The following is a 25,883-nucleotide window of genomic DNA, read 5'->3' as shown; positions in this document are numbered from 1 at the left end:
TTTTGAATTGGGTTATATTGGACACTCTGTGTTCGTTGATCTTCGACAACATGTTTGACCACACAAAATAATCCAACGGATTAAGATCCGGGGAGCTGGAAGGCCATTCGTCCTTCGCCAAAAAGTCGTTCAAATCGTTCCGACACCGGCTCTGAATGACATTCGCTGTGTGGGAAGGCGCTCTGTCCTGCTGAAACACAAAATGGTCATTTCCAAACATTGTTTGCACACTTGGTTTTACGACGTTCTCTAAAACTTCAGTTTTATAATACACAGCGTTAATTTTAACGTCTCCGTCGATGAAAACAAGCGGAAATTTGCCACGCTTGCAAATTGCTCCCCAAACCATCACTGAACCGGCACTTTGGAATCGAGGAATGTTGCTGTCACTATCTGACACATTCCTGGAAGTGACAGCCCACAATCGGTCATTTTGGGCATTGTGAGATTGCTGCAGGACAATTAATTTTTCATCAGAAAATATAAAGTCTTCCCCATCGTGCCGTGATAGGATAGCACTTGCTCTTTCCAGTCTTTTTTCTTGGAAGCTTCCGAAATTCCGTCTACTTTATGTTTCTTAAAAGCTTGCAGTCCCAAATCGAGTTTTAAAATATTGTTTATCGATGATTTCGGTATTTGTTTCGGGAGCCAATTAGCTCCCATTCTCGTCACAATTCTGTCGGGTAGTCCACGGCGGCGAATCTACCCTACCGTGAAGTCCCCGGCGGTAGATTGCATCCGATATCAATATTCGTTTTCGTGAGCCATATAGCACCCCGTTTGGTCCCGATCTACTCGATCTAGTCACCGGCGGTGGACCCAACCTACTCAGCGGGTCAACCAGTAGGTGCTGAGGTCCATCCAGCTCATTCTGGATGGAGCGTAACTACAGGTTCACTGGCGCCCCAACGACTCACAGTTAGCTTTTCGAAGCGGCCTACTGAGTCTAAACCCCAGCGGTGGATCTAGCTTACTCACGAACTACCCGGTAGGGTGTCGAGGTCGGTGCGGCGATTCCACGCCCGAACCCGCTGATACGTCGCGTACTACTGAACTGGTCCCCGGCGGCGGAATTTCTCCCGAAACCCGATTTGTGGTTTCACAGCAGCGTTCTAACCAATGACGCTACTTTGTTGGTCCCTTCGCCACTTCCTCTGCAGCTCGGAGAGTATACACGTTGACAACGTCCCAGATATGCTCGTCGTGGTACATCTCTTCGACGATATACCCCTTCGGACTTCTTCGAACCTAGGGCATTCGAAGACCACATGTTCCGGTGTATCTTGCACATTCACACACTCCGGGCAAAGGGGTGACAAAGCGTGTCCAAATCAATCTAGGTGCTTCCGGAAGCATTCATGCCCGGACAAAAACTGCGTCAAATGAAAGTTCACCTCTCCATGCTTCCTATGGAACCAAGCAGACACATTTGGGATGAGTCAGTGGGTCCACCTTCCTTTCTCCGCGTTGTCCCACTCTTGCTACCATTTAGCCAAAGAGTCCACTCGGGCCAGTCTCCTTGCATTACATGCATTTCTCCGCTGGAAGCATTCCACGTCCTCAGCCAAAGTGATGCAGATGGGAAGAACCGCCTCCGACGATATCCGTCTGTAGGCGAAACGTGCTTGTCACATTTTGTCCAGTTCTGTTTTGAATTCACCTGATGAGACACCCGCCTTGTGCTGCCTCTTGCTCCTCCGCTATTCGGCATAATCCTTGCCAATGCCTTAGTTGTCCTCGCAACCTTCTCACGTACATAGTCGGACATGGCTGTTGTAATTTAACCGATCGTCGACCATCGCAACTTGACGTCAGCCATCCAGGTTTCCACGATGCCTATTGTCTCTGCCGTCAGCATCTCCACCTCCTCAAGGATCTCGCCCGTTATCTTCAGGACATTATCTGCAAAGCCGACGAGACGATCCCTTGGGCAGTTCCAGTGTTAACACTCCGATGTACATTATATTCCAAAGCGTTGGGCCGAGTATGAAGCCCTGAGGTACTTCCGCTGTGACCCTAATCGATCTCTCGGTTATGGAAGTAACTTCTCAGAACCTTGCACAGATAGTCCGGAACCCGCATTCTGTGCAGCGCTAGGTCGATCACTCTCCCAGCTGGCACTGTTGAACACGTTCTTCACGTCTATCGTTACCACGGCGCAGTAACGAAAACCCCGGGTGTCACTGTAACCTTGTACATTGACAGCCCGGCTAGTTTTCGGCTCTTTGCACTGTTCTAATAGCTTAGCATTACATTTGAAAGTGCTGGTCCCTATTCTTTCGATTACTGTGGAATACTGACTTTGCCTTGCCGTTGATATGAATGCTTTTCGTGAAGCGGTACACCGGTACCGTCACAAAGTGGCGAATGGGGACTGTACGGAATTTGGGAAATCGACCTCTAGGTTGTGTTGCAGGAACAGGGTGGTGTCAAAAGCAGTTATGGCAGTTGCGACTAACGGCGTTAACTAAATCGCTTCCACTTGTAGGCTTAATTCTTGGCTAATTGCGGACAACGTCATGCGAGGGCAAGAGTGAAAATATACACGAATTTATCGTAACATATCTTCCACTTAACCATTGTGCGGAACCGAAGCATCAGATTCCTTCTGGATCACCAGTCCGGTGAGAAGCGCTTTTTTCAGTGAACGGATAGTAAATGTTTTAGCTGATCCCTCGAATTCCACCCGTACTTCAATCGTTGAGCTAGATTCTTTGAAGACGGGGTGATGGGTGGTCACCACCAAAATTCGTTCCGCCTGCAGCCACCCTTCGAAACACTGTATTGACAAATTCTGACCCTGTCCATCTTGCAAATCAGTAGCCGGTAGCGATCGATTAGGTGGGAATCATAAAGGAACTACGAACTTAGCAGACAAATTCATGCCCGGCGGTGGTTTCCAGTTTGCCAATGGAAGAGACTTCGCTGGTTGGTTGTATGTAACCTGCCCCAAAACCAAAAACTATTGACAGAAAAAATCACCGACTCTTGAAATAATATTTGCCGATACTTCGTAGGTTGTTTGTGGCCGACATTGACCGATCCCAACGATCTTCACATTTTCCTCACTTTCGGACAGCGATCTAAAATCCAGCAAGGCTCTCGCGTGATGAGACCTTGAATACCGCACCGCCCTATTTGAAGAAATTGTTGTCATCGAACCAGATACCATTTCACCAGTGTTCGACACGGCGGAAATTGACGGGGCCGAGCGTTATCATTTTGATTCATTGTTGATATTGCAGCAAAGCAAGCTTCAGAAAATCCAAAATGAAGTGTTGTGCATGTGCGCAACCGGTAATTGAAAGGACAATCTCGCGCCAAATGATTTCGTCGCAAAGTTGTTTTGAATTGGTTAAATGAATCAACCAAATCGCAGATTTCGCTCTCATTATTTACGGAAACTCGAACATCGCATTCTAATAACATTTCTTTAGTAGATACCGGCAGGTGAAGTTCCCTTACCTTTAAGGGAAGCTTGCAAATAATGGCATTTCTGTCGTGGCAGCTTTTTTACCAACTTTGCCATTACCTCGAAGTTCGCCCTCACTTACCGAAAATCATTGCTCTCGGATTCCTCGTAGCTTTCGATTTCCTCCTGTAATTCCTTCAAACACAACTCATTTGTCTATCATTTGTCATTTGTCAACTGTCATTTGACAGTTTCTCTAGACGTAACGCCTCGCTGCTTTTCAGAATTTTCTCCGTCCGATGAAGCAAATCGAAAATGGCATCTCGTTCCCATAGCATTGGGGTAATCATAAGCTCACGTGATGAGCGTTTGAGAATCGGATCCCGTCCTGCTCGGGTCTGTGTAGAAACTAAGTTGTAAACTGTAATACAATTCCCAAGTACGACTCCTCAAATTCCGCCACCACGATGATTCGTAATAATAGCGTTATTCACCAATGTCAAACCTCTCATGCCATCCTCAACACACGCGATCTTACCTACGCATTCGTGAGCTAACAATCGCTCAGGTTTCGGCTTGTCAAATATAAACGCCCAACCTCGGACGAACAATTAAACACGCGAACATACAAATAATTAAATTATGCGGACATTTCACCAGTAAATTGGTTTGAGATAATAACGCTGGGTACTTTGGAGGAATCTGTGAATAGATTTTATCACGAATGAGATGAATTTTTTGAACTACTTGTAGCTAGGAGAGTGCGTGCGGGTTTTAGAACGCCAATTGGAATTTATGAAAATAATTTGCTTTCGCTCATGTTTCCCGAATTAAGTGCAGCATGAAGGAGCCATTGACGCATTCAGGTATTCCGCTGGAAGAGGAGATACTATATCGAAAACAAACCATCCACGACATCTGCAGAGACGGAAAATCTATTTTCGTCATTCTTTCAATGTAATAGCAGGCACAAATTCTCAACTACATACGGGGGTCGTGCCATTTGAGCCAATATATTCTGATTCCTAACACGTCACTCAAATTAATTCTTCAGTATTTGGTGAGGAAAGGCGTATACGGCGGATAAGTCATCTCCCGTCACTTGCCGCTCGGTATAACGTTTGATTTGAATTTCTCTCGTTCAGCCGCTAGATGACTGGAAAGTTATATGACTTTTTTCGGATATTACTAACAACGTTGGTTTATTAAAAATATAAACATTTATTTTCCATATATTTGCCATCCGCTTTACTTGTTAAGGTAAGTTATTTTAGAAGGGACACGCGAAAAAATGCGTTACTCCAATTTCGTCCCTTTTTAATAGAACACAACATATTTGAAGAATTTAGGATTTACATAGAAATTTCTAACCCTAGTCCAATATTAGCAAAAGATTCCAGAAAATTTACAAAGCATAAGACAATGTGTTACTGGCTCAAAAATATAGTGCAAGCTGTACACATTACTGTTTTAACGTGAAAAGGCAGTTTGAATGGTTTTGATACTGAAAATAGTAGCACTCACACAGATCAGGAATCAATTCCCTACAAAACGGTTCGCAATCGAAAGTCAGTAACGTGACACGTGGCTAACAATTGTGAACAGAATTGTTTCCAGTGCACTGAGAGGAACGTGTGTTCTGATTGATTTAAATAATTCTAATGCTATTTCAGAAGCGTGAGTTTTTCAAAAACAGACTATGCTAGAGTTTGTTTCGATTGGTAATTTTCTAAAGGCACATTCGTATTTGTTACCCATTTTGTATAGCGATGATCTGTTTTCGAACACGACAACGAACGATACCGTGTTGTTTGTAGCTTTTGACTAAGGGCTTTATTTAGCGGTGGTAAGTAAGAACGGAAAAAATTACCTCTGTTGCACGAGCTCTTCTCAAATCTCGATCGATCTTCGTGTGCCCCCATAAGGAAGAAACGATTTAGATACAGTTTCTTTAGCCTATACAAATAAAGAAAATAAATCTGAATATGTTTATAAATATGATTTGATAAAAATGGTCTCTTCTTAAATACTAAGTAATGCACGACTGCTATATCTCCAGGATATAAAAAATTATCCGTATAAAAAAAAAGAAAAACAAAAAAAATCATTTTCCCCCCGCTTTGTGCGAAGGAAAAGAACGCCCACTGCCGGCACTTTGTGCTCAAACCGGTGGCGGTCCCTTGATGTAGCGTAACTGGGGCGTAAAGCTCATCGAATAGGTATTGAGAGCATCGCAGCAGTGCGGTTCGAAGAAGCAAGCCGCACACATCACCAACACCAGCGCCAGCTGCACCGGAACGGCAATCTTGGTAATCCGCCAGACCCACCGGTTCTGGGACAGTTTCAACTTGGTAGTTTGAATCAGACCCAGCTGGGCTGTGGCTTTTGCCCCCCGTTGAAAATGTTCCTGATTGCGGTTCTGGTGCTGCTGTTGTTCGCCCAACGCTTCCTTTTGTACTTCCTGGTAAAGGTGGTTTTCCTCGGAATCGGTTTCGGCCAGTGACGGTTGGGTGCGTGACTTGATGGGTGTGGAGGTGCGATTCTTTTTGCTGGAGAAAAAAGATATTTGTTATAACAGAAGTTGTTTTGGTTAATATAAAAACTTACCTTCCGTGCCTATTTTTGTTCTTATTCTTAACGCTAGAATCGTTGTTGTTGCTGCTGCTTTCCTGGTGCTGTTCAATTCCTCCATTGCCAGCGGGACCATTCTTTTCGTTCATGATAATCTCCCGGCAGGTGTTTTGCAGTGACCGTAGATCATGCTCCGCCATCTCCAGCCGCTTGGTAATGGTCTGCATGGCTTCACTTCCCGGAGCCAGCGCCACCTCCAGCTGTTTGACCAGCCGCTTCAATGCACTCAGTCGCTTTTCCCGCTCAGAAAGGCTACCGTCAGACATGCCACCACCATCGGAAATGCCACTATCAGACAGAGACCCACTCGACGAGAGCTTAAGGCTGACCGGAATCGGTGCATTATGCTCCTGTTGAAAATATGCAAACGATTTCAGTTATGGTAAGAGATTTAACTAAAGGGGTTAGTTACCTGAAAAAGCGGCTCAACATTCTCGGACAGAGCTTTGACAACCTCCTTGACACTATTGACCATTTCGTCGGTTCTTCCGGCCCCGCTTTGCAGGGCCCCCTCAATCCCCTGAAGTTTGCCACGATCACGATCCAGTATGTTGTTGAAATCACTCAGACCATCCTCCAGCTGCTTCCAGGTATTCAAAGAGCTCATTAGGTTATCGATTCGGTTCTTTATCCTGTGTAGAAATTGAGAAAAATCAGTTTAGAAAAAAATTACCATAAATTAAATCATTCCAACTTACCTCACTTCCGTTTCATCCCAGGTGCTGTACAGTTGATTGATTCCCTCCTTTAGCTCCCGGTTGATGTTGCAATCCTCGCGCAATTCGTTCAAACAATCGTAGCATGCACCACACTTCTGATCGGTACACTTGCCGAAGTTCTTGTCGCGATCGAGCTGCTCTAGCTGGGCGTCGATCGATGAATCGTCCAACAGTTCCTTTCGCTGCAGCTCCTGGGCGGAGACCCAACTGTGGACGGTTGCGTTCAGTGTCAGCATCTTTGGGCGCTGGTTCTGCAGTACTATGCGTTCGTTCTGAAATGAAGATATTAAGGGGGATTTGATCAGTAACGTACGCTTGGTAATAGTATGGCGAACAAAGTCCGCCCAAGTCGACAATTGAAACAATTGTTAGGTTGAGGTAATGCGTTATAAATTTTACCATGTTTTATGCGTAGTACTTTTAAACGAGTAAATGAATTTGAAGACCAACAATGAACTCTTAGAGTAGAAATCAATGTTTGTAAATCGTTGTAGTAGCTCTGAGGACCTTGATTCAACCTTTGTTTGGCTTTTGTGCAATAAACAAGGTATTGAATGCAAGTTTAATGACCACACGCTTACTTCGATTGATAACTGCAACACAAAAATCAACCGTGCAGCTCAGTACAGGCGCCATCCAAACCATTTAATCGAACGCCTTTTAGCTGAATGTTAAATGACCGAAAAAATCAGTAGCTCGATTGGGTTGACTATTGAAGAGGAGAATCCGAAACACCGAACATTAGATTTAACTTTATGTTGGTCAGTGCACCAATTGCATACATTCGGGGGTTTACTCTAATTTAGCTCTCTAGGGAGTATAAACAAGATTTCATCGCTCTCATAAAACTGGCATTTTTGGCGGGGGCTAACCCGGTCATCAGCACGCTACGGGCCGGCTCTGGTAAAACTAAATGTTACAATGCAGCACGCTGTTCCCTTTTTGCTGAATTGACTAGGCAGTTACGGTTAAAACCCGTTGCGAGTAACATACTACCAGGTTTATTAGGGACCATTCATAAATTATGTAACGCTTTTTGGGGGGAGGAGGTATGTTTTCAATGAAGAAAACAATTTTTTAGAAGAATTTTTTACGTATAAAGAAATTTGTGACAATTTGCTACATGGGGGAGGGGCAGTCAATTTTGGGCAATTTCTCTTCAATGGTAATGGAGAAAAACAACGACGGAAAATTCAGCAGAATTAACACACCAGTTGGAGAAATTTTAAATATAAATTCACTGCATATTCGTCTGTGCCATCATTCGAAGTCAGATGGTTATGGTGATGGACGGAGCATTTTTGGGAGACTTTGTGAAATCAGTTGACGCTAGATGTTTGAAGGTGACGGACGGAGAATCGTTCCGGGAGACTTGTACGTGCAAATCCGTGTACTGAGCAGATTTATTATCCTCAATCATATAACAATCCGACAAAATTATTTGAATATTCGCTTCTTACCCAACCGTTATTTCCAATGGTGGAAAGCTTTTCCGATTTCCAGAAATTCGTATTTAACAGTCGCTCATTTCATGCAAATTTCAAATGCAAATCTTGAACTGTATATGAAAACAGTTGATTCTATATGTTTGAAGGCAACGAATGGAGCCTCTATTCAGGAGATCGAAGCCTGTACACTGAATATATTATTTTGAGTTCACCCAGATAAGCCCAGAATTGTGATATCCTGTCTAAACCTAGCAAATTACGTTACTGGCGACATATCTATGATAAACTACCGCGTCTATATACCCGCTCACAAAGTTAAAATCGACGGTGTGGTCACGGATTCGAGTTTGTCTACTTAAAGACGGAATTGACTATTTTAAGGATTTCTTGCTCTGGTGAGCGCAGATGTTGAATGGCAATCATCATAGACGGGACAATATAGTCTGTCCCTTCCATCTCGTATCGGGATACGTATGGAGGGACCGCTTTGCGTTTAAGGGCCTCCCAAGGCCTTAAATTAAGCTTTTTTTGGAGAATGAATTGCAAAGTATCTACTGAACAAATATAGAAATTTTTTTTAAGCGAATTGACTTTTAATTTTTAGTTTTGAGGCCAGAAAAAACACTGGCGACCTGGAAACGTCATTGATTACATTAATAATGAAACTGCTGTCGAGTAAGCCTTTTCATAAAAGTGTTGGTCCGATTTCAATTTTTTAAATTATTCAGTGAACATACCGATATGTTTTCTCGAGATAGATTTTTTTAGCATTGAAAATGCTTTACTCTACTATATGGGGCTGAGGCGAGGTGTAAAACTAAAATCTGATTTCTAGCAGCGTCACGAAAATTTGGTATAATTTTAAAAGACTGTAGCGTTGTTAATTGTTGATGGATCTGCGTAATTTATACACTAATCGATTCAGAGAAGTTCAACTTAAAAATTTGTTACAACTATAAATTTGTATTTCAATTGTACACTATTGAAAAATCCGTATTATTGTGCAAACATTGGGAAAATGTAAGGAAATAGACAAAGTTTTCGATTACGTTTTGTTAATTGTTGATGGATTTTCATAATTCAAACACCAATCGATTCTAAAAATGCCAGAAAAAATTGTTATCAAATTTATCTGTGTATTTTATTAGCACACTCTTGAAAAATCCGCGAATATGGAATAAATTGGGATAAACGTATACGATTTTCACAAATTTGAGCAAGGCTTAACCTAACACGGACTTCATTTCGACATTCATTAGCATCCTATACATTCTATCGCCTGATATAAAAGGAATGTTTTTGGCTGAATTCCTTCATTGCCATGCCTGCTATGCTGGCAGAAGCAATTAAATTATCGCTACTGTTGCTTGTAAGATAGCTGTTAGATCTTTTATTCGACACGAGCTACAGAAGGAGAACGTTTATCTGTCCGCTGGAAGGAATTTGTTCGCAGTTCCAAATGACGATGGTGGAACAGAAGCGAGATGGCGAATTGCTGGTTCATACCGTTAATATTAGTCGAGCAGGCAAGGCTCAAATCGTTCCATAGGATTTTCGTCCGTAACCCAAAGCATGGTTATTAGCAAACCGTCCTTATTAGGACGAATATATAATGGAAAAAGAATTCAATTAGAAAATTCCTTTAATTAACTTGTATTAAACAGCAAGCAAATACATTACTCGCGACAAGTGTTTTATAGAAGACTGCCATTGGGGTGGAGACCAGCGTAGTTGGTAAATCGATTGCCTAGGAGGCAGCTCAGATGCATTTAAGTCCCAATCCCGTATATAGGGTTAGTTTTTTTTCTAAGATTAAAATCTCTAATAATAATCAATACAAAAATCCAAAGCTCCTTTTTTATTTCGATTATAGAGGTTTTAACCTTAAGGTCATTCGCCTCTTCGGGTTAGAAAAATCTCTTATGAAAAATTTCTAGCCCCATGTGCGGGGTCGGAACTAGAACCCAGGTGCGCTGCGTACAAGGCAATCAATTTACCAACTACGCTACGCCCACCCCCAAATCCAAAGCTTATACACGACAAATAATACTTTTGCATGCTACGAAATCTTCATTTACATAGGTATTAGCATGTATATTTCGAAAAAAAAGCAAATACGCAAAGGTATTTCATCAAAATGTATTGTTCTTGTTTGATTGAATAAAACATAAGTAACACTCTCGGCTGCCGGATCTTCGAAATAGAAGATGATTTTTTTTTAAACTGGGAATTTCCGAAATAATTCAGCGAACGATAAATCTATCCTAAATTCTCGGCAGTCGACTGTCCTTTCCTTTTTCGAAGACTATAAGGATGTGACCGGCGCTGTTATTGGCACTTCAAAGTATTGAGCTCCCAAACCGTGCACATTGAGTATGAATATTTAGCTACTCTCAGGCTGCATCCGACAATTCTCTATACAATATCGTTTGTTCTAGGCAATCATGAAGTAGTAGCTACGAATGGTACGGTCGTCATGCTCATGCTCTATAATTATTCAAAGATATTCAGCATATTAAAGCGTTTTAGTCTTTTTAAAGCATTTTACTGTTTAGCCATGGATCGTATTTTAAACGTTGTTCAGCCTTTTAGAAATGTTTAATCCTTTTTAACCCTGTAAGCCATTTGAATTTTGTAACCGTTGATGAACTTTTTAGGCGCTTTTTGTATTTGTAATATTTCTAAACGTGTTAAACTTTTCATAGTTTTTTTAAATATTTAAATCATTTTAAAGCGGGATATGAGTTTTTTTTCTCTAAACAATCGATTTCTTTCTTTTATATATAAAAATATAATTATTTCAGGAATTTTTTTTTAAACTAGGCCTCCCTCCTGAAGTTTTAAATTTTGGGTCTTTGCATCAGTTAGATTTTAAAAATTGATTTTTGCTTCAATCGTGAGAATTACACTGAGAAACAAAATTTAAAAAAAAAATGGGAACAGAACAACAAAAAAATGACAAACCTCTGGAGAAGATATTTTTGAAAAAAATTGAAACGGGGCTTCGTAGTTTAAAACCAACATTTGTGTGGAGATGACCTGGGGTGGTTCTATAGAGAAGATATCAATGAAAATGATCATCTTAAATTTTCACAGAAAGTCTTACATAAAATGCTTGTTACAGTTGAAAAGGAATCTATGCAATTTTTTAGCTCAATCAGACACCACTACGGGGATTACGCGTTCAAATACTGATTTTTTAATATTCGAAAAAAAAAACAATCATAAAATGTATGAATCAAAAAAAATTCTGCGAAATGTCAAAAAATTGTATTAAACATCAACTTCGGCCAAAACAAACGAGAACCGCAAAAAAAAGGTTAAATGATTTCAAAATGAACCGCCGAAATCTGATGTCAAAGCAAAAAGGTAAGGCTTGAATTTTTTTTTAATTATAAATCAAAGTGGAAAAGAATTTGCAAAAAAGTCTTTATTTGGATTTATCAAAACATTTGACCATCGAATTCTCCTAACGAAGTAGTTTCGGGAGCAGAATAAATCCAAATAGTACCAGAGGTTTAGGGTTCGAAATAAATCATTGCGTAGAAATTTTTTTAGAAATTGGAACGGCACTTCGCAGATTACAATCAAAATGTGCATGAAATTAAAAAAAAAGTTCACTGCCATAGTGTATGCGGGTATACTGCCGTTCTACGCCCAATTGATCCAAGTTCCAAAACTGACAACTGCAAAAAATATGATTGAAGATGTAAATTATAATATCAGGAATTATAATAGGAATATGCAGCGAAACGGTGCAATAAATAAAGTTTTATTGTCTGAAATTACGTTCAGAGCCAACGCTTCCACTGTAAAATATGAGGCTTGCTGTGGAGCATCTAATCGCCAACTTCCGAGAATACGAAGATCTTCAACAGCATTATGACTTTCTTCCGTCGATCCGGGACATTCGTTTTTCTCGGCTTGCTGTTTTTCAAGCCTAAAAGTAAAAAAAGTAAAGCCTCGTTGTTTCACGGTGAGCAAAACGAGTGAACCAAAAACAAAGTGCGGCCACTAAGGGAAAATACTGTTATGATCGACTTTACGCAAACTCGAAGAAGACCTACAGTGCGTGAGGTGGAACAGTTGTTAAAGGTCAAAATGTGCCTTGATCTTACGTTAGTGACACACCTCCAGCTGCATCATGCAAAAAAGGACGGTTTTCAGAGTGATTGCATAGCCTTTCTATAGGAGAGAGGTAAAAACGTGGTACTGATAACGTTCAATATGTTATTCGAGGCAGAACACTTTATAGTGATGAGTAGCATGCAACGTCGAAAACGTCAACATCAAAACCAAGATCCCCGTATATATTAACCAGGATTTTCCGGAAACTTGCCTACATGATTTGGCACCGCGCACCAGCTTCTAGTACATTTAAAAATACATGTCCAAATACGGAGAAGTGGAATCCGTTACGAATAACACCAGAAGAAACTTTCACTAAGGCATTCTCAACGGGGTTCGCGTGGTTGGAATGCAGCGACACCAACCTATTCCATCTTACTTGACCTTCGAATGCAAATCGGCTCAAGGTATCATCTACATTCAAATAACCCTATGCACATACCCTGGGTAGACGCACACGTGTCAGTTCTGCAACCAGACGGAACACTACGGTAAACCATGCGCCAAAACTGCCAAAAAATGGATCTATGCTGTCAAAAAGCCTTCCAATGCCAAACCACAGACTGCCGGTCAAGCGAGAAGCATCGATAACCCTCGACAACCCTGTGCATATATTCTCACTACAATAATCGAATTAACCGCATCGCCTTATATTCCATTCCATTTTAACTAGGTATCCAGATCATAGAAGAAAAACTACCAGAATTGCGCTCGCAGGAAATATCCATGCGAAGGCAAACAACTGGTGATGATTACTTTTCCATCAAACATTGCATTGCCAGGAGTCGAATTCTACGTGCAAATGCTTTCATATAGTGTTATTTTGATGATTAATCTCCCTAAAAGTGATATATATATATATATATATATATATATATATATATATATATATATATATATATATATATATATATATATATATATATATATATATATATATATATATATATATATATATATATATATATATATATATATATATATATATATATATATATATATATATATATATATATATATATATATATATATATATATATATATATATATATAAAATTTCTTGCAAGTTCATATATTAAAATTATGTTATGTCTTCGGCAAAATTGTAGAGCACCGTTTTGCCAACAACTTTGCTGAAGACACAAAGTCTTCATCTTTAATATCATTATTGCTGGTTGTTTGTGGATGAACCCTTTGAAGCCAATTAATTACTAGAACTTTTAAATATCATTCTGGCAAGTTCGGTATGTTCCGTAAAAAGGTTATAATTATCAAAATTGACAACTTTCTATATTACAACAATGGCTTATCTCGTGTATTTTCAAAATTATTTTGCTATTTTTGAAAAATAATGTGTTTCAAATGGTTATTGGTTTTTAGCGTAGGAAGGGCTGAGTTTACGTTAATAGTGTTTTCGGACTGCAGGGTCTGTCATTTGCTGCTATGTTTTTTGTGATTAATCCTCCTATAAATGAGATTTCTTCAATCTTTTTTTCTGGTAAAAGAAAGGAGCTAACGTCTTTGGAAAAGTTGTGAAGATTGCTTTCATGAATATTTTTTCTGAATACATGAAGTCTCTTCTTGTAATGCTTAAGAAGTTATAGCTCATTATATTTGGATTACCTCAAAAAATATTTTATTTTTAAATATCTTTTTAATTATCAGTCCTAAGGGTTTCATATATTCTACGAAGTTATTTCAATCGTCAAAAAACAAAATTTTTATGAACGCATAATTTTTCATATCTCGAGTATTTTCGAAGATATTGGACAATTAAAAAATTGTTTTTTCAACCCATCTATAACTCTACTGGAGACAACGAGAAACAAGTAAATTCTATTAAGTTTAATGGTGTTGATGTAGCATTTCTAATTGCAACAAGAGTTTAAAAGTTATCATTTTTAAAACTTTTGCAAATTTTACAACAAGTTAACTAATAACTTCAAAATCGCAAGAGATAGGCCGATTATCTCTTCTAGAAAGATTTGTATCTTGACAAGACAAACAAATTTCTAGAACATGCTGAAACTTTATCTTTATTTATTATATTTATGAAATTATGTTGAAAAAAAGTTTATAAGGGATCATTCACAAACAACGGTCAATAACTTCGAGTGTGCTATAAATAGAGATTTTTGGTCTTCAGTAAAGATGTTCGCAAAATCAAGTTCTTTAACATTTTTGAAGACTCCATTCAATTGTTCATACTTTAAAAAAAAGTTGGGGCAAATATCTCACTTCAAGGGGTCACTAAAACTATATCATCAAAATGAAGGTCTTGGATCATTATAAAACATCCTAGAAGACATCATTGCTGTACGCTTTACCGTTTTCACGTGAATAATTTTTCACACGTTTTTGGCGAAAACAAACCACTGTGACGTGGTTGTGCAAGATTAAAAAAAAAGTATACAATAAATTTTATACCGACGTATTCGGGAAGCATTTAGCGAGGTCCCGATTGTTCACTTTTAAGACTGAAAATGGCATTGCCAATGTCATGTACAACATCGACAAGTGATAAAATTCCATTACTTAATTGAATATAAGAACAATAGAATACAAAAAGTTTCGTTTTACAATCTGTTTCAATCTTATCACAAAACAACTTTGAAAACACAGTAAAAAACCCGTTTTAATCCACCTAGTGTGCACCACTAGGTGGATTAAAACGGGTTGTTTTCAATTTTCAACGTGCCTTTCTCATTTATCCAAACTACGATTCCATGGCTGGTTATGGTTAATATAATGGTGAAAATGTCTATTACATATTTAGTGTGATTTTCACATAGTACAAGGAACCGACAGCTACGAGCTTGAGTTGCTATGTGTCAACGCTGAAACACTTGAAATCAGCGGCGAATCCAGGAGGAGGGTTCTGGGTTTGGACCCCGCCAAAAATTTTCAACTTGTTAAGAAATTTTAAATTAGTTTCTCAACTCAATATCATTTGAAACTAATTTATTTCACTGGTTTTTCAGGCACACTAGGAAAATTTATTCTGGAGGAACTAAAAAATTTTATTCGGGTAGGAGGGTACATGATGAGGAAAGGGCGGTTTAGGGAAGGGTGGTGATGGATGTGAGGGTGGGTATCCCCCTAACTATCCCCTTGTTAAAATACAGAAAACGTATGTAAGTCAAAAAAATGGGATAAAGTTGACATTGTTCAGAGTGATTGCATAACCTTTCTATAGGAGAAAGGCAAAAATGTGAATTTGCTGTGTGTCCGCACTCTTAAACCCGTAACTCTGGAACCGGAACTCGCAATTCAATGAAATTCAAAGCAGCCTATGGGAACGTTGCACCTTTCATTTGAGACTAAGTTTGATGAAATCGGTTTAGCCATCTCCGAGTATCCGATGTGCACATTTTTGGTCACATACATACATACGCACACACACAGACATTTGCCGAATTCGACGAACTTAGTCAAATGGCATACGACAGACGGCCCTCCGGGCTGGGATTAATTTGACGATGTTCAGAGTGATTGCATATCCTTTCTATAGGAGAAAGGCATAAAGACTTACAAAGTGTAAGTTCTTAACCATTGTTTAGCCTTTATACGCATTTTTAGCATTTATAGTTATTTTTAACCTCAAGTTTTTAAGTCTTTCTTTGCCTTTTCAGGTTTTCTACCGTACTCATAGCGTTAAAAATATTCAAACAGTTTTAGTCATTCTTCCTTTTACGTTTCTTATGTATAGACTGTTAACTGACTCTATTAAACCTTTTCAACTTGTGTATACCTTTTTAGCCTACCTCTAACGCTCGAGCATTTCAGTCGATTTAGCCATTTAAGTCTTTTCTTGTCATTTTATTTCTAGCATATCGCCATGTATTGGGCCTTCTTCAGCATTTTCTAGTTAAGAGGTTTGGGTTTCGACTTCTTCGTCTTTTTAAATCCATGGCACAGGACATACGCACCAGGCTAATGCTATTCCAAAAGAGAAAACACTACTTGTGAAGTCACTAAAAGACTCCTACCTCGTAAGTCAGGAGTCTTTTAATGTGTTCACTAGTAGTGTTTCCTATTTTGGACTAACGTCAGCCTGATGCATCAGTCAAACCCCTGGGGTTAGGTACTCCCCGTAACTACAAACAAGGCCAGAAAGTTGACCCTATGCGAACTAACTTCTTTCGCAATACTATCACAGAAGCTGCTCAATTTTTATTATTTAATCGCTAACTAAACGGTTTGACCGAAGAAATCACACAATTCTTTAGCCCGTTTCACTCATTGGCGGTTTGGTCTGTCTTTTAGTTAAAGATCACCGAAAACATATTAGCATTTCTGTTGTTGATCAGACTAACAACTATGCGCATATTCCGAAATCTCACAGAAGTCCGTTTCATTTGTACTGCATCTACTCTCTAATTCAGCGACTGGAAATTGACTGATCAACTAAACGAACTAATTTCGATGCTACATTGTAATAATGAATCGCAAAGAAATATTGCAATACTTGAACCGAATACTAATTTCGACTGTCCACGCGCATCCAGCAGTTTAAAAATGCGGCAACCTTCATCCACCCGCACCGTTTTGGTTGCACAGCACCATTTTGCCCAATATCCGCCCGCTAAACAGTTCACACAGACGCGCACACTTCATGGCCTGCTGATCATAAATCTAGGCACGAAAAAAGGCCTATTTTTTGGATGCGAACGCAATTTACTTAGGTAGTGTTTTAATTTCGCTTTCAAAACAGCCTGTCGTAAAAGGCGACGAACTATACGTTATCTTAGGTTGTTCTTAAAAATACGTGCATTGCATCATTCGGCACTTATGACAGAGCGAACGCTTCCAGCGGAGATTGCGTCGTTAAATACATTCAGGAATGTGATCGAGTCATTTACTAATTGCTCTGATTTTTTCCCACCCCTGTGTGTGCTCATTTAACAATATCACTTCAATTCATACATTAATCTCTATCTCGTTGTTTTGAAGTACGTTGACTCACACGTACGAAAAATCACTCCGATTCTCGCTGACAGTAATGACAATGTATTTTCGAAATCCGTTATCAAACGAAATAAAACAACAAAAATCCTACCTTCAGCTGATCGATGGCCAGCTGTATGTGTGCCTCCGACGAGAAATCGAACGCCTTGCAGCCCAAATCTTCCAGTACATCCTTCTGTGATAGAATTTCCGCCTGGAACCGAGTCGTAATCTGTCGCCGCTCACTCCAGCTTAGCAGTTTCTCCCAGCAGAGGACGGTATCTAGCAAACGAAAAAAAAACAATCAAAAATTGATCACCGATTTAACCTCGATTGGGTTTCGCATTTCACACTATTTCTAGCCACCAACAAGTTCAATCACAGATCAGTTCAAGTCTTTACTACTGTACCGGTAAGTTTGTCCGTCTGTACGCCGGTGTGACATTTCTGGACCGTTGTTTTACGCGTGGTGATGCTGATCGATTGACTGATAGACCGGTACGATTCTATTTTTCTCATCCTGACTGACGGGCACCAACCAAATTGATTAAATTTGTACAAACAACCTCAACCGCGCATCGTAGCAAACTGTCAACAAAGTCGCGAGCCAAAAGCACACACACAGACCACAGAGCTCGGACGACAAGCGATCGGCGAATCGGTACAAGATCGTTTCGGGTCTGCCGCTACACAAAACGAAGCAGGCGATGTTCCGGCTGGTGAAGGTAGTGTTAGTCGATACCGTATTGTAACCGGCGAGTGTTCGTAAACAATAATATAGCCACCACTAGCGGGGTGAGCGGTAAATATTTGTGATAGTCGATCACCACGCCGGTAAGTGAGCCTATTGAATTGTGTGTAACGCTAGGGTGCCAGGGTTACGAACAGGTTAGAACTTTCCGCGATTTGCGATTATAAACAAACGTCGCACTATGTACATACAAAACACAACGCAGTCACAATGGGGTACGGTGCCGCGTTACCATAGCGACGAACTATACACGCGAGACTGGGTATAAAGAGAGTGCGCGCACGTGCTAATAACTGTTGAGGAATCACTGTGCGCTGCTGCTGCTGCTACCAGATGCGACCATTAGTCAGAAACAGCATAAGTGTCTTAAAAGCTTTTCGCTGGAGAGTTATTCGTTAATGGAATTCGGTAAACCTAGCAGGTCACAGATAGTATGGGTGTTTAAGACATAGCGATTTTTTTTTAATATCGATATTATAATCCAGGGTTGTCTTGTGAATTTCGAAGCCTGAAATTTTAATTTACTTTGTTCAATTCTTTTTAACAGCAGAAATATAAAAGCAGAGTTAATGTCACTATACTTGAAAAAAAATCTGTTCAGTTTGTGATCAACCCTACTGGTTGCAGAAAATAAAATCAAAACGCCATTTCGCCAGCATCAAAACAGTCTAAAAGTTGTCTCATTGATACAAAAAACAGACACCTAAAATTTCGCCTCGTGTTTTTATTTCCCCTACCGACCGTACATAAAACACATCGTGATTAGGTCATCCACGTTTGTAGCGCTGCTAGCAGAGCGCGAATCGAATCATAGCTATAAATTGCGCTTGTTCTTTTGATCACTGTTTTTGTGGTTTTTTAGCCTCGAACTAGTCTGACAGCGCTTTCACTGTGTCAAGGTTACTGATAGTTGTAAAGCATTACACTGTTCCATCCATCTACTGTCTGTTGGATTGTAAACTATATTTGGAACGGCCTACTGCGCTGTACAATTTGAGAATTATCGACTTTAATTAGATTGATTTGGTGGAACTAGTTTGTTTATTTGACAAACATCACTAGTCAATCACAGTTTTCAGTGGGACTAAACACTTCTAACCGATATAAAGGCTAGTTTACAGTTCGGAAAACGTGTCACGGGATTTGGGTCCCTGTGTATTTTAAATGGAGCTCGGGATTTCAAATCCCGTGACGGGAAATGAGTCTACACAAAAATGACAGTTTTCCTGAAGTGTAAACCCAACCGCGGGAAACATCACGGGATTTTAAAACTCTCCACACAGAAATCCGGCCGGGAACAATTCAACACAAATTGTTTCCGACGGGGAAAATAGTATTTTTAGAAGGTTTGCAATTTGCTGTAAGTTGGATACTGTTTGTATTTTTAAGAAGCAGCAGAGTTTTTGGTTTGACAGTTTGGAGAGATCTCGGCGGGAAATTTTCCCTGAACAAATCCCGACGCAAATCCCGTGCGAAATCCCGTGATCCATTTCCCGAACTGTAAACTAGCCTTAACCGAAAATAGAAACGTGTTCGCGCGGAAATCTATGACATCATCACTTCACCAGAACGGAAGCACTTTTGCTGCCTTTGTTGTGGGGTTTCTTTTGCACGCTTCCGAAAAGGTTTCACCCCATCAGGAGTGTCATGCGCACTTCCCTTCCCTTCTGCAGTCCTTTCACGATGTGTTTTCTCACGCGGTAAATAGAAAAAAAAAGAACATCAAGCTACTAATCCCCCCCTTCCCCCATATTGGAATCGAACTTGACCTGAATAGAGAAATGGATAGACTGAGGAAAACTCGGTAGACGTCGGCTGACCTGGAAAACGATTTTCTGGGACAGGTTAATGTCAAGTGCACCTGTACAAAAACTTCGTCGGAGACTTAGATCAACGAGAAACTGGATCTATTAGGATTAAAATGTGATGAAAGTTAAGTTGGGGATTGTAAATAAAATTGTGCGCGTTTGAGGTAAAAAAAAATTGATTTTGGTAAATCAATTAATTTACACAACAATCAATCATCGACAAAGTAAGCCATGAAACAAACGCGAAAATGTTGGGTTGTATCTTTTTATATAGCGTTGTGTCGGGTTGTATGATGTATAAGCAGAGCCGTAGCGTACGGTTGGCCAGATTGGCCCCCGCCAAGGGCGCCAACCTTAGGGGGGTGCTAAAATCTTGATCTGCTTTATAAAATAAGTGAGATTAAGTCATAAAATAAGTCAGAATAGTATTATCATTTCCAGATACACAAAATTATTGTTTGAAACTGATAAACAAAGCCAAAGCAGACAGCAAAACGGCGCATAACTGACACTCTACCAAAGTCGCCAGAAGAATACGTTACGGTCCTGTTAGTCCAGAATGAACAACGTTAAAAATAAAGACTTCAAATTTCAACAAAAATAAATTATTGCAAGCTTTTTCCGCGCGTTTTCTCATTTTCATAGGAACAATGGGAACGGAACTGTGGTCAGGGGCAGTAAAGCAGTTCGCCTTTATAAAGTTGTAGCAAAGGTCGTGGAGTAAGCTTATTATCGAGAAGATAAACCCATGCCATACCATGAAAATTGCCAGGAGGAGTTCCGCAAGTTCCGAAGACGCGAAGCAGTCTCGCAAAAGGTCACCCGACACTAGTTTGACAGGGCACCCCATTTTGTCCTGTCCAGTGCGATTGGCACTCAAAATCTTCGCTCATTGGAGCAAGAGGTCATTGAAACAGACAATCCCGTTCTTCAATAGATCCACGCATGCCATGTTCGAATCGATAACTACACCATCGAACTCAACTTTGTGAGCGGACATGTAAACGCGTTAGTCTATCTTCTATACATATAAAAGTCAATGTTTGTATGTATATGATTTATGGACTAACCGATTGCCGTAAAAAATTTCTACGTAGTACATATTTATTATGGAGCGTGTTTGAGTGCTATTGGTTGGTTGCTCGCCAGATGGCGCTTCGGAACAAATTGTGTTTTTCTCCTATTTCGTTGACAGTCACAGCAACGCGCGATGAGTATTAGTTAGTTCTTCATGAAAATCTTGTCACCAGTAACGTAATTTGTTTGCTTTACAGAAAATATCACAATTCTGAACTTATCTAGGTGAACTTTCGAGATATCTGGCACAGCTGAATATTTCTGCATCTTGCGTAATATTAGATTACTTCGCGAACTATATTTGTTCCGAAAGAAGATCGGATACGGAAGCTCGGAGTCTTTGGCGACGAATCTTATTCGACATCCATTTTAGGATAATTTGGGTCAATTCAGGAGAGGTCAATTCAGGAGAGTTTATTTAAGAATTGACCTAGGGCCAAAGAAAACTGAAGAATAGGAAAGAGGAGACAGAAATCATGGGGGATATAATTTGAAAGACAAATCTGAATTTGATAGTAAAGGAATAAAGTGGTCATCTATCTTCACATCAAGTTCAAAAAATTGTCTCCTCAGTATACTTGACACACGGTAGAGTGCCAATATTTATGGTCGTACTGAAATTTCAAATCGGATACGCCCCAAAAGTATTGGTGCGTCGAAAAAAAAAGTCCCCATGAAAAAATTGAGCACAATCGAAAAAAAATGATATGAAGCGTCGAGATCTGGTGTAATGTTGAAAAATGTGTCTTTGTGGCTATCTTGAAAAAAAAATCAGGGTGGCAGTTGTTCTCGACGATTCATTACATCCTAAACCATTTAGCATCAAAAATTCGAATTCAATTTTTGAATATTCTATGAGTTCTTTTGTGTTTTTTTCACGGGTGAAAATTCTTGCGCTTTGGTCATTTTTTACAACCCCTTAATAGTGTCCGATTGAGCTTAACTTTTGCAACGAGAGTGCTAAGGCTGTTGAGGTGCGTCTGGTTATCGAATTCGATGATCACCTGTTTTCCATACATGCCATTCGCAGCCCAATATATCCGTCGCCTTCAAACAACTAGCGTCAACTGATTTCATAAATATACAGCAAAAGATTTGTGGTTGGAATTTACATGAAATGAACGACAGTCAAACATAAAGTATTATTTGAAGTTCGAACTGAAAGAGAAAGCCAACATAAACACCAAAGAAACACCACCAAGGGCGCCAGAAGACCACGCTACGGCTCTGTGTATAGGGTTACCAAATCGGCTTAGAGCAAATTAAGGACACATTAAATCAAATGTTAAACATGTAGCAACTTAGGATTCGGATATTTTAGCTATGGTCTATTCTAGTGGTAAGATTTGGAAAGTTCTAACCGCGAAATGTTTGGAAAATACACGTGTTTCGATAGGAAAAGTTTCGTCTTGATATGATCAGTAAAAAGTTGTGCTAAATTCAAGACGAGAACAAAAAGACGGGTTGGTAATGTCAGAGACATAACCGCAATGAAGTAGAATACACTTAAGTTGTAACTCGTGCCGTAAGTTGTCATCGGAAACTTAAATAGAAGTAGGTCGTTTGGGATGATTTTTCAAATTTGCACAAAAATCTCAATCGTGTTTTATCAAATTCAGAAAAAATACCATCGCATTCAGTGTTCTAGAATGCGCAAGCACTTTAAAACAATGAATATTTTCTCCAGGACGACATTTGCAAGAAACGTTATTACTTTAATAATATTATTTACAACAAAAAATCTGCACCACTCCTGAACGTGTCATTTGGTCATTACTTGACTCGAAATTATTTTCTCCAGTCGATCGAATGTGAGTGTAGTGTGGTAAAAACTCTTTATTCAAAACATAAATCTAAATGTGTTTTAAATAAAGCAACAAATTGAATGTTAGCATATATCAGTTTCGAAGCTCGAAACAAAACGCACTGCTAGGGATGTGATCGTTTCCGCTCCAATTCCACTTTGAAACTTCTAAGTAAAACGTCAAGCTGCTGAATATGCCCTATGGAATTTCATTGCTATAGCAAACTAATACTCGCAAACCCTTAATAAAAATAAAAACCATTCGTGGTCCCTATTCTAACATAACTCAATCTCCTCGCCCACTAAAATCTCCAACTATCCCTATCTTTCTTTAAGAAAACACAATCCCAGATGAGTCCGCCCGTGCTTTACAAATACCTACAAAATAAATGATAAAAACCATTCACGTATATCCGAAATATGGAACGTGAAACGGTTCATTACCCTAGGTACCTACAAACCGCCAAAAGCAGTTTGACATGAGAATTACCAGCTCAACGCACACACAAGTATAAAAATAATTTATTTTTTCTCAACGCTAAATAACAAGCATGATACGCACGTCGCACCCTGCAGTGTGCTGATGTCAATCCAACCCCACCTTACCAACTTCATTTTACAAACCATCGAGTGTAGACGACTCGAACCACACCGTAGCATTACTATACTCGTTCATGTCAAATCGCGCGTGATAAGCTTTGCACATAGCAAAGCAACGAGTACAAATTCGATCACGGTTAATGGTGTTTAACCGCCTATTGTACCATACGGACGTCATAGCCATGATGTTGCTCGTTTGGCAGGCGAGCGACGAATGTTACAAACGGACACGCACTTCTATTCATAAGTTCACGCATTTGATTGAGTCTATCAGGTGCCACACCCCCATATTGACGGGGATCTGGCTAACCAACGAGCGATCTGCGTTTGACGGGCAACTGCAATTATGCCTGTCGCCGTTCTTTTCACAAAAAAGTGGTCGTACTAATAAAGCTAGCTACGACCAATCATGGTACAGATAATTATTGCTCTCAAAAAATCTATTATTTTCGTTATTTGCACTAATTGGTCATTCTACGGAATTAGTTAAAATTTTGAAACAGGACCCCTGTATTGAAACGTTCAAATGTTCTACTTCAAATATTGATCCTGCACACACTCATGTAGAAAACCCGTGTCCCCATTTTCCCAAACAAAAGAATAATCTGGCTATAGTACAAAGTGCCCAACAAATTCAATATTGTTTTTGGTGATAAATTTGCCCAGAAACTGATCTTTTAGCAATACTGTTTTATTGATTGTTTGATTTATGAAGGTGTGATTTTAAAGCGTTTAGCAAGGAATCTTCAGCTGTGGACTCAAAACCAAGCTTTTCACCCCAAAAGAAACGACCGACAGTGGTACGGTGACAATAAAGTAGATTTCGTCCACAAGGATATTAATCCGTCCAACTACCCGTAAATCCGTCAAATTGAATAGTATTGGGCAATTATCAAACGGAAGTTTAAGAAAACTGGGAAGACGACTGAGGACTGGGTTGGAACAAAATGCGCCTGAGGTTGACAGGCCAGTGTCGGGTTTTCGAAGTGAGTCTGTAGGAATAATTTTGTTTTCTCGTCTTCTATTTTGCACAACAATTTTTAAAAGGCGAAACTTTTAACAACTGAATCACGTGTCTTTTCCAGATAATTCGCTAACACAACATTCCAAATCTGACCAATAGATACTCTGCTACAGTCGGTTCGAATTTTAAGTGAAGCAAACGTCATTTATATTATGGTAAAAGATCATCTGGTAACTTTATTGACAGACAGCGCTGGAAGGTAATGGTCAATTAAAGTGATGATTGAAATGTTTTATTCTCTCGGAACTAAGCTGATCTGGAAAATTTTGAAATATGTCTGAAACAAAAATTAAGGACATTTAATGTTGAATAAAGGACGCTTTCCAAACTCGTTAAAATTAAGGACATGTCCGTTTGGTAACCCTAATACCATAAGGCAGATGAATGATTCATGTGTGACTGACGGAGCGTCAATATTCGGTTTAAAAAAATCGTCGGAATTCTATACAAAACTCATCGAACAGGCCACTATGACCTGATGAAATGTAGTTGCTATAGTTGACTCTAGGTGCTTTTTTCTGGTTAGGGGAAACTTTGCCACTGCGACCACTATTCAGGTTATCTTTTGTGGCTGCCCCTGTTTGCTCTGCATTCTACAAATTGCTCGAGTCCAATGTAGTTGGATGCGAGTTGTTTGTTTGTCCACATGTGTCGTCCCAACCGGATAGTATATTATTAATGTTGCTGAGGATCCGGTTGGGACAGATGTGCCATACCTCGTGAGGTGTCATAAGATGCCTTCCGAAGTATCGCTTCCTTCGAAGAAATAGTACTGCATAATGGCAGAGAATGTGGTCCGAGCTCTCGGGCTGGTAGTTACAGACAGTGATGCCAATTTTCATTTTCAAATGCCAACTTTTAGTTCAATCCCACCCAACCATGATTCAAATTCAAAGCCTCACTTAATCATTCACTTTCAAGTTGGCGGGATTTTCATAGCTAAACCGTACATATTCATTTCTAATTGAAGCTTTTATATTAACCAACCAAAGTTGTCATCTACTCTGTACAGGCTAGTTTAGGTTAAATGTTGCCATGTTTGGCATTTTCAAGCTTACTTGAACAGTAAGAAGTATGTTCAGAGTAGTTTTGCTAGAATAACCTCGTCACTACTCCAGTACACCTAAAATCCGACGGGTATGTTTCTATTACTTTTGGGTAAGATTCTACTGTCTTTTCGGTAACAGACCACGCAATTGCGGATGGCAGTATTAAATGCAAAGATAGTAAACGGTTAAATGACGAACTTCGGTTGCTGTTCGTGTATGTGTATCACACAACCAAACATTTTTTCAGTATGTGTCAATCTCGGCTCTGTTCGTATGTAGGATAATTCGGTCGATTTCTACGATAGCATTAGTATCGGTTCAAACCAACCGGAATTCTGCCCAAATCCAAGCTCGAATCTACCGTGGGACGCAGAGAAGATTTCAATGTGTTGGTGTTGCTGCTTTGGGAATTTTTGATGGGATCGTTTTAGTATTAAACGTATTGCTATTGGAGGATTTTTTCTTATTATTTATTCTGTTGGACC

The 25,883-nt window shown here is 39.6% G+C and overlaps 1 protein-coding gene across 5 annotated transcripts in view; it reads right to left on the bottom strand.

Moving 5' to 3' along the window:
- Nucleotides 1-4,613: 4,613 nt before the first annotated feature.
- Nucleotides 4,614-25,883, bottom strand: part of LOC131682087 (klarsicht protein) — a 721,076-nt gene continuing 699,806 nt past the window's right edge. For all 5 annotated transcript variants that reach the window (XM_058963293.1, XM_058963295.1, XM_058963297.1 and 2 more), the window contains 5 exons: nt 17,398-17,567; nt 6,742-7,034; nt 6,456-6,675; nt 6,020-6,393; nt 4,614-5,961 (listed from right to left, as the gene is read on the bottom strand). In XM_058963293.1, the coding sequence (XP_058819276.1) occupies nt 5,574-5,961; nt 6,020-6,393; nt 6,456-6,675; nt 6,742-7,034; nt 17,398-17,567 (1,445 nt within the window). In that variant the 3' untranslated portion in view covers nt 4,614-5,573. The remainder of the gene's footprint in view (nt 5,962-6,019; nt 6,394-6,455; nt 6,676-6,741; nt 7,035-17,397; nt 17,568-25,883) is intronic.

Source organism: Topomyia yanbarensis, chromosome 2, assembly GCF_030247195.1.
Source record: "Topomyia yanbarensis strain Yona2022 chromosome 2, ASM3024719v1, whole genome shotgun sequence".
NCBI classification, from domain to species: Eukaryota; Metazoa; Arthropoda; class Insecta; order Diptera; family Culicidae; genus Topomyia; species Topomyia yanbarensis.
The sequence above is the reverse complement of the archived record's forward strand: the minus strand, read 5'-3'. Positions and strand labels throughout refer to the sequence as shown.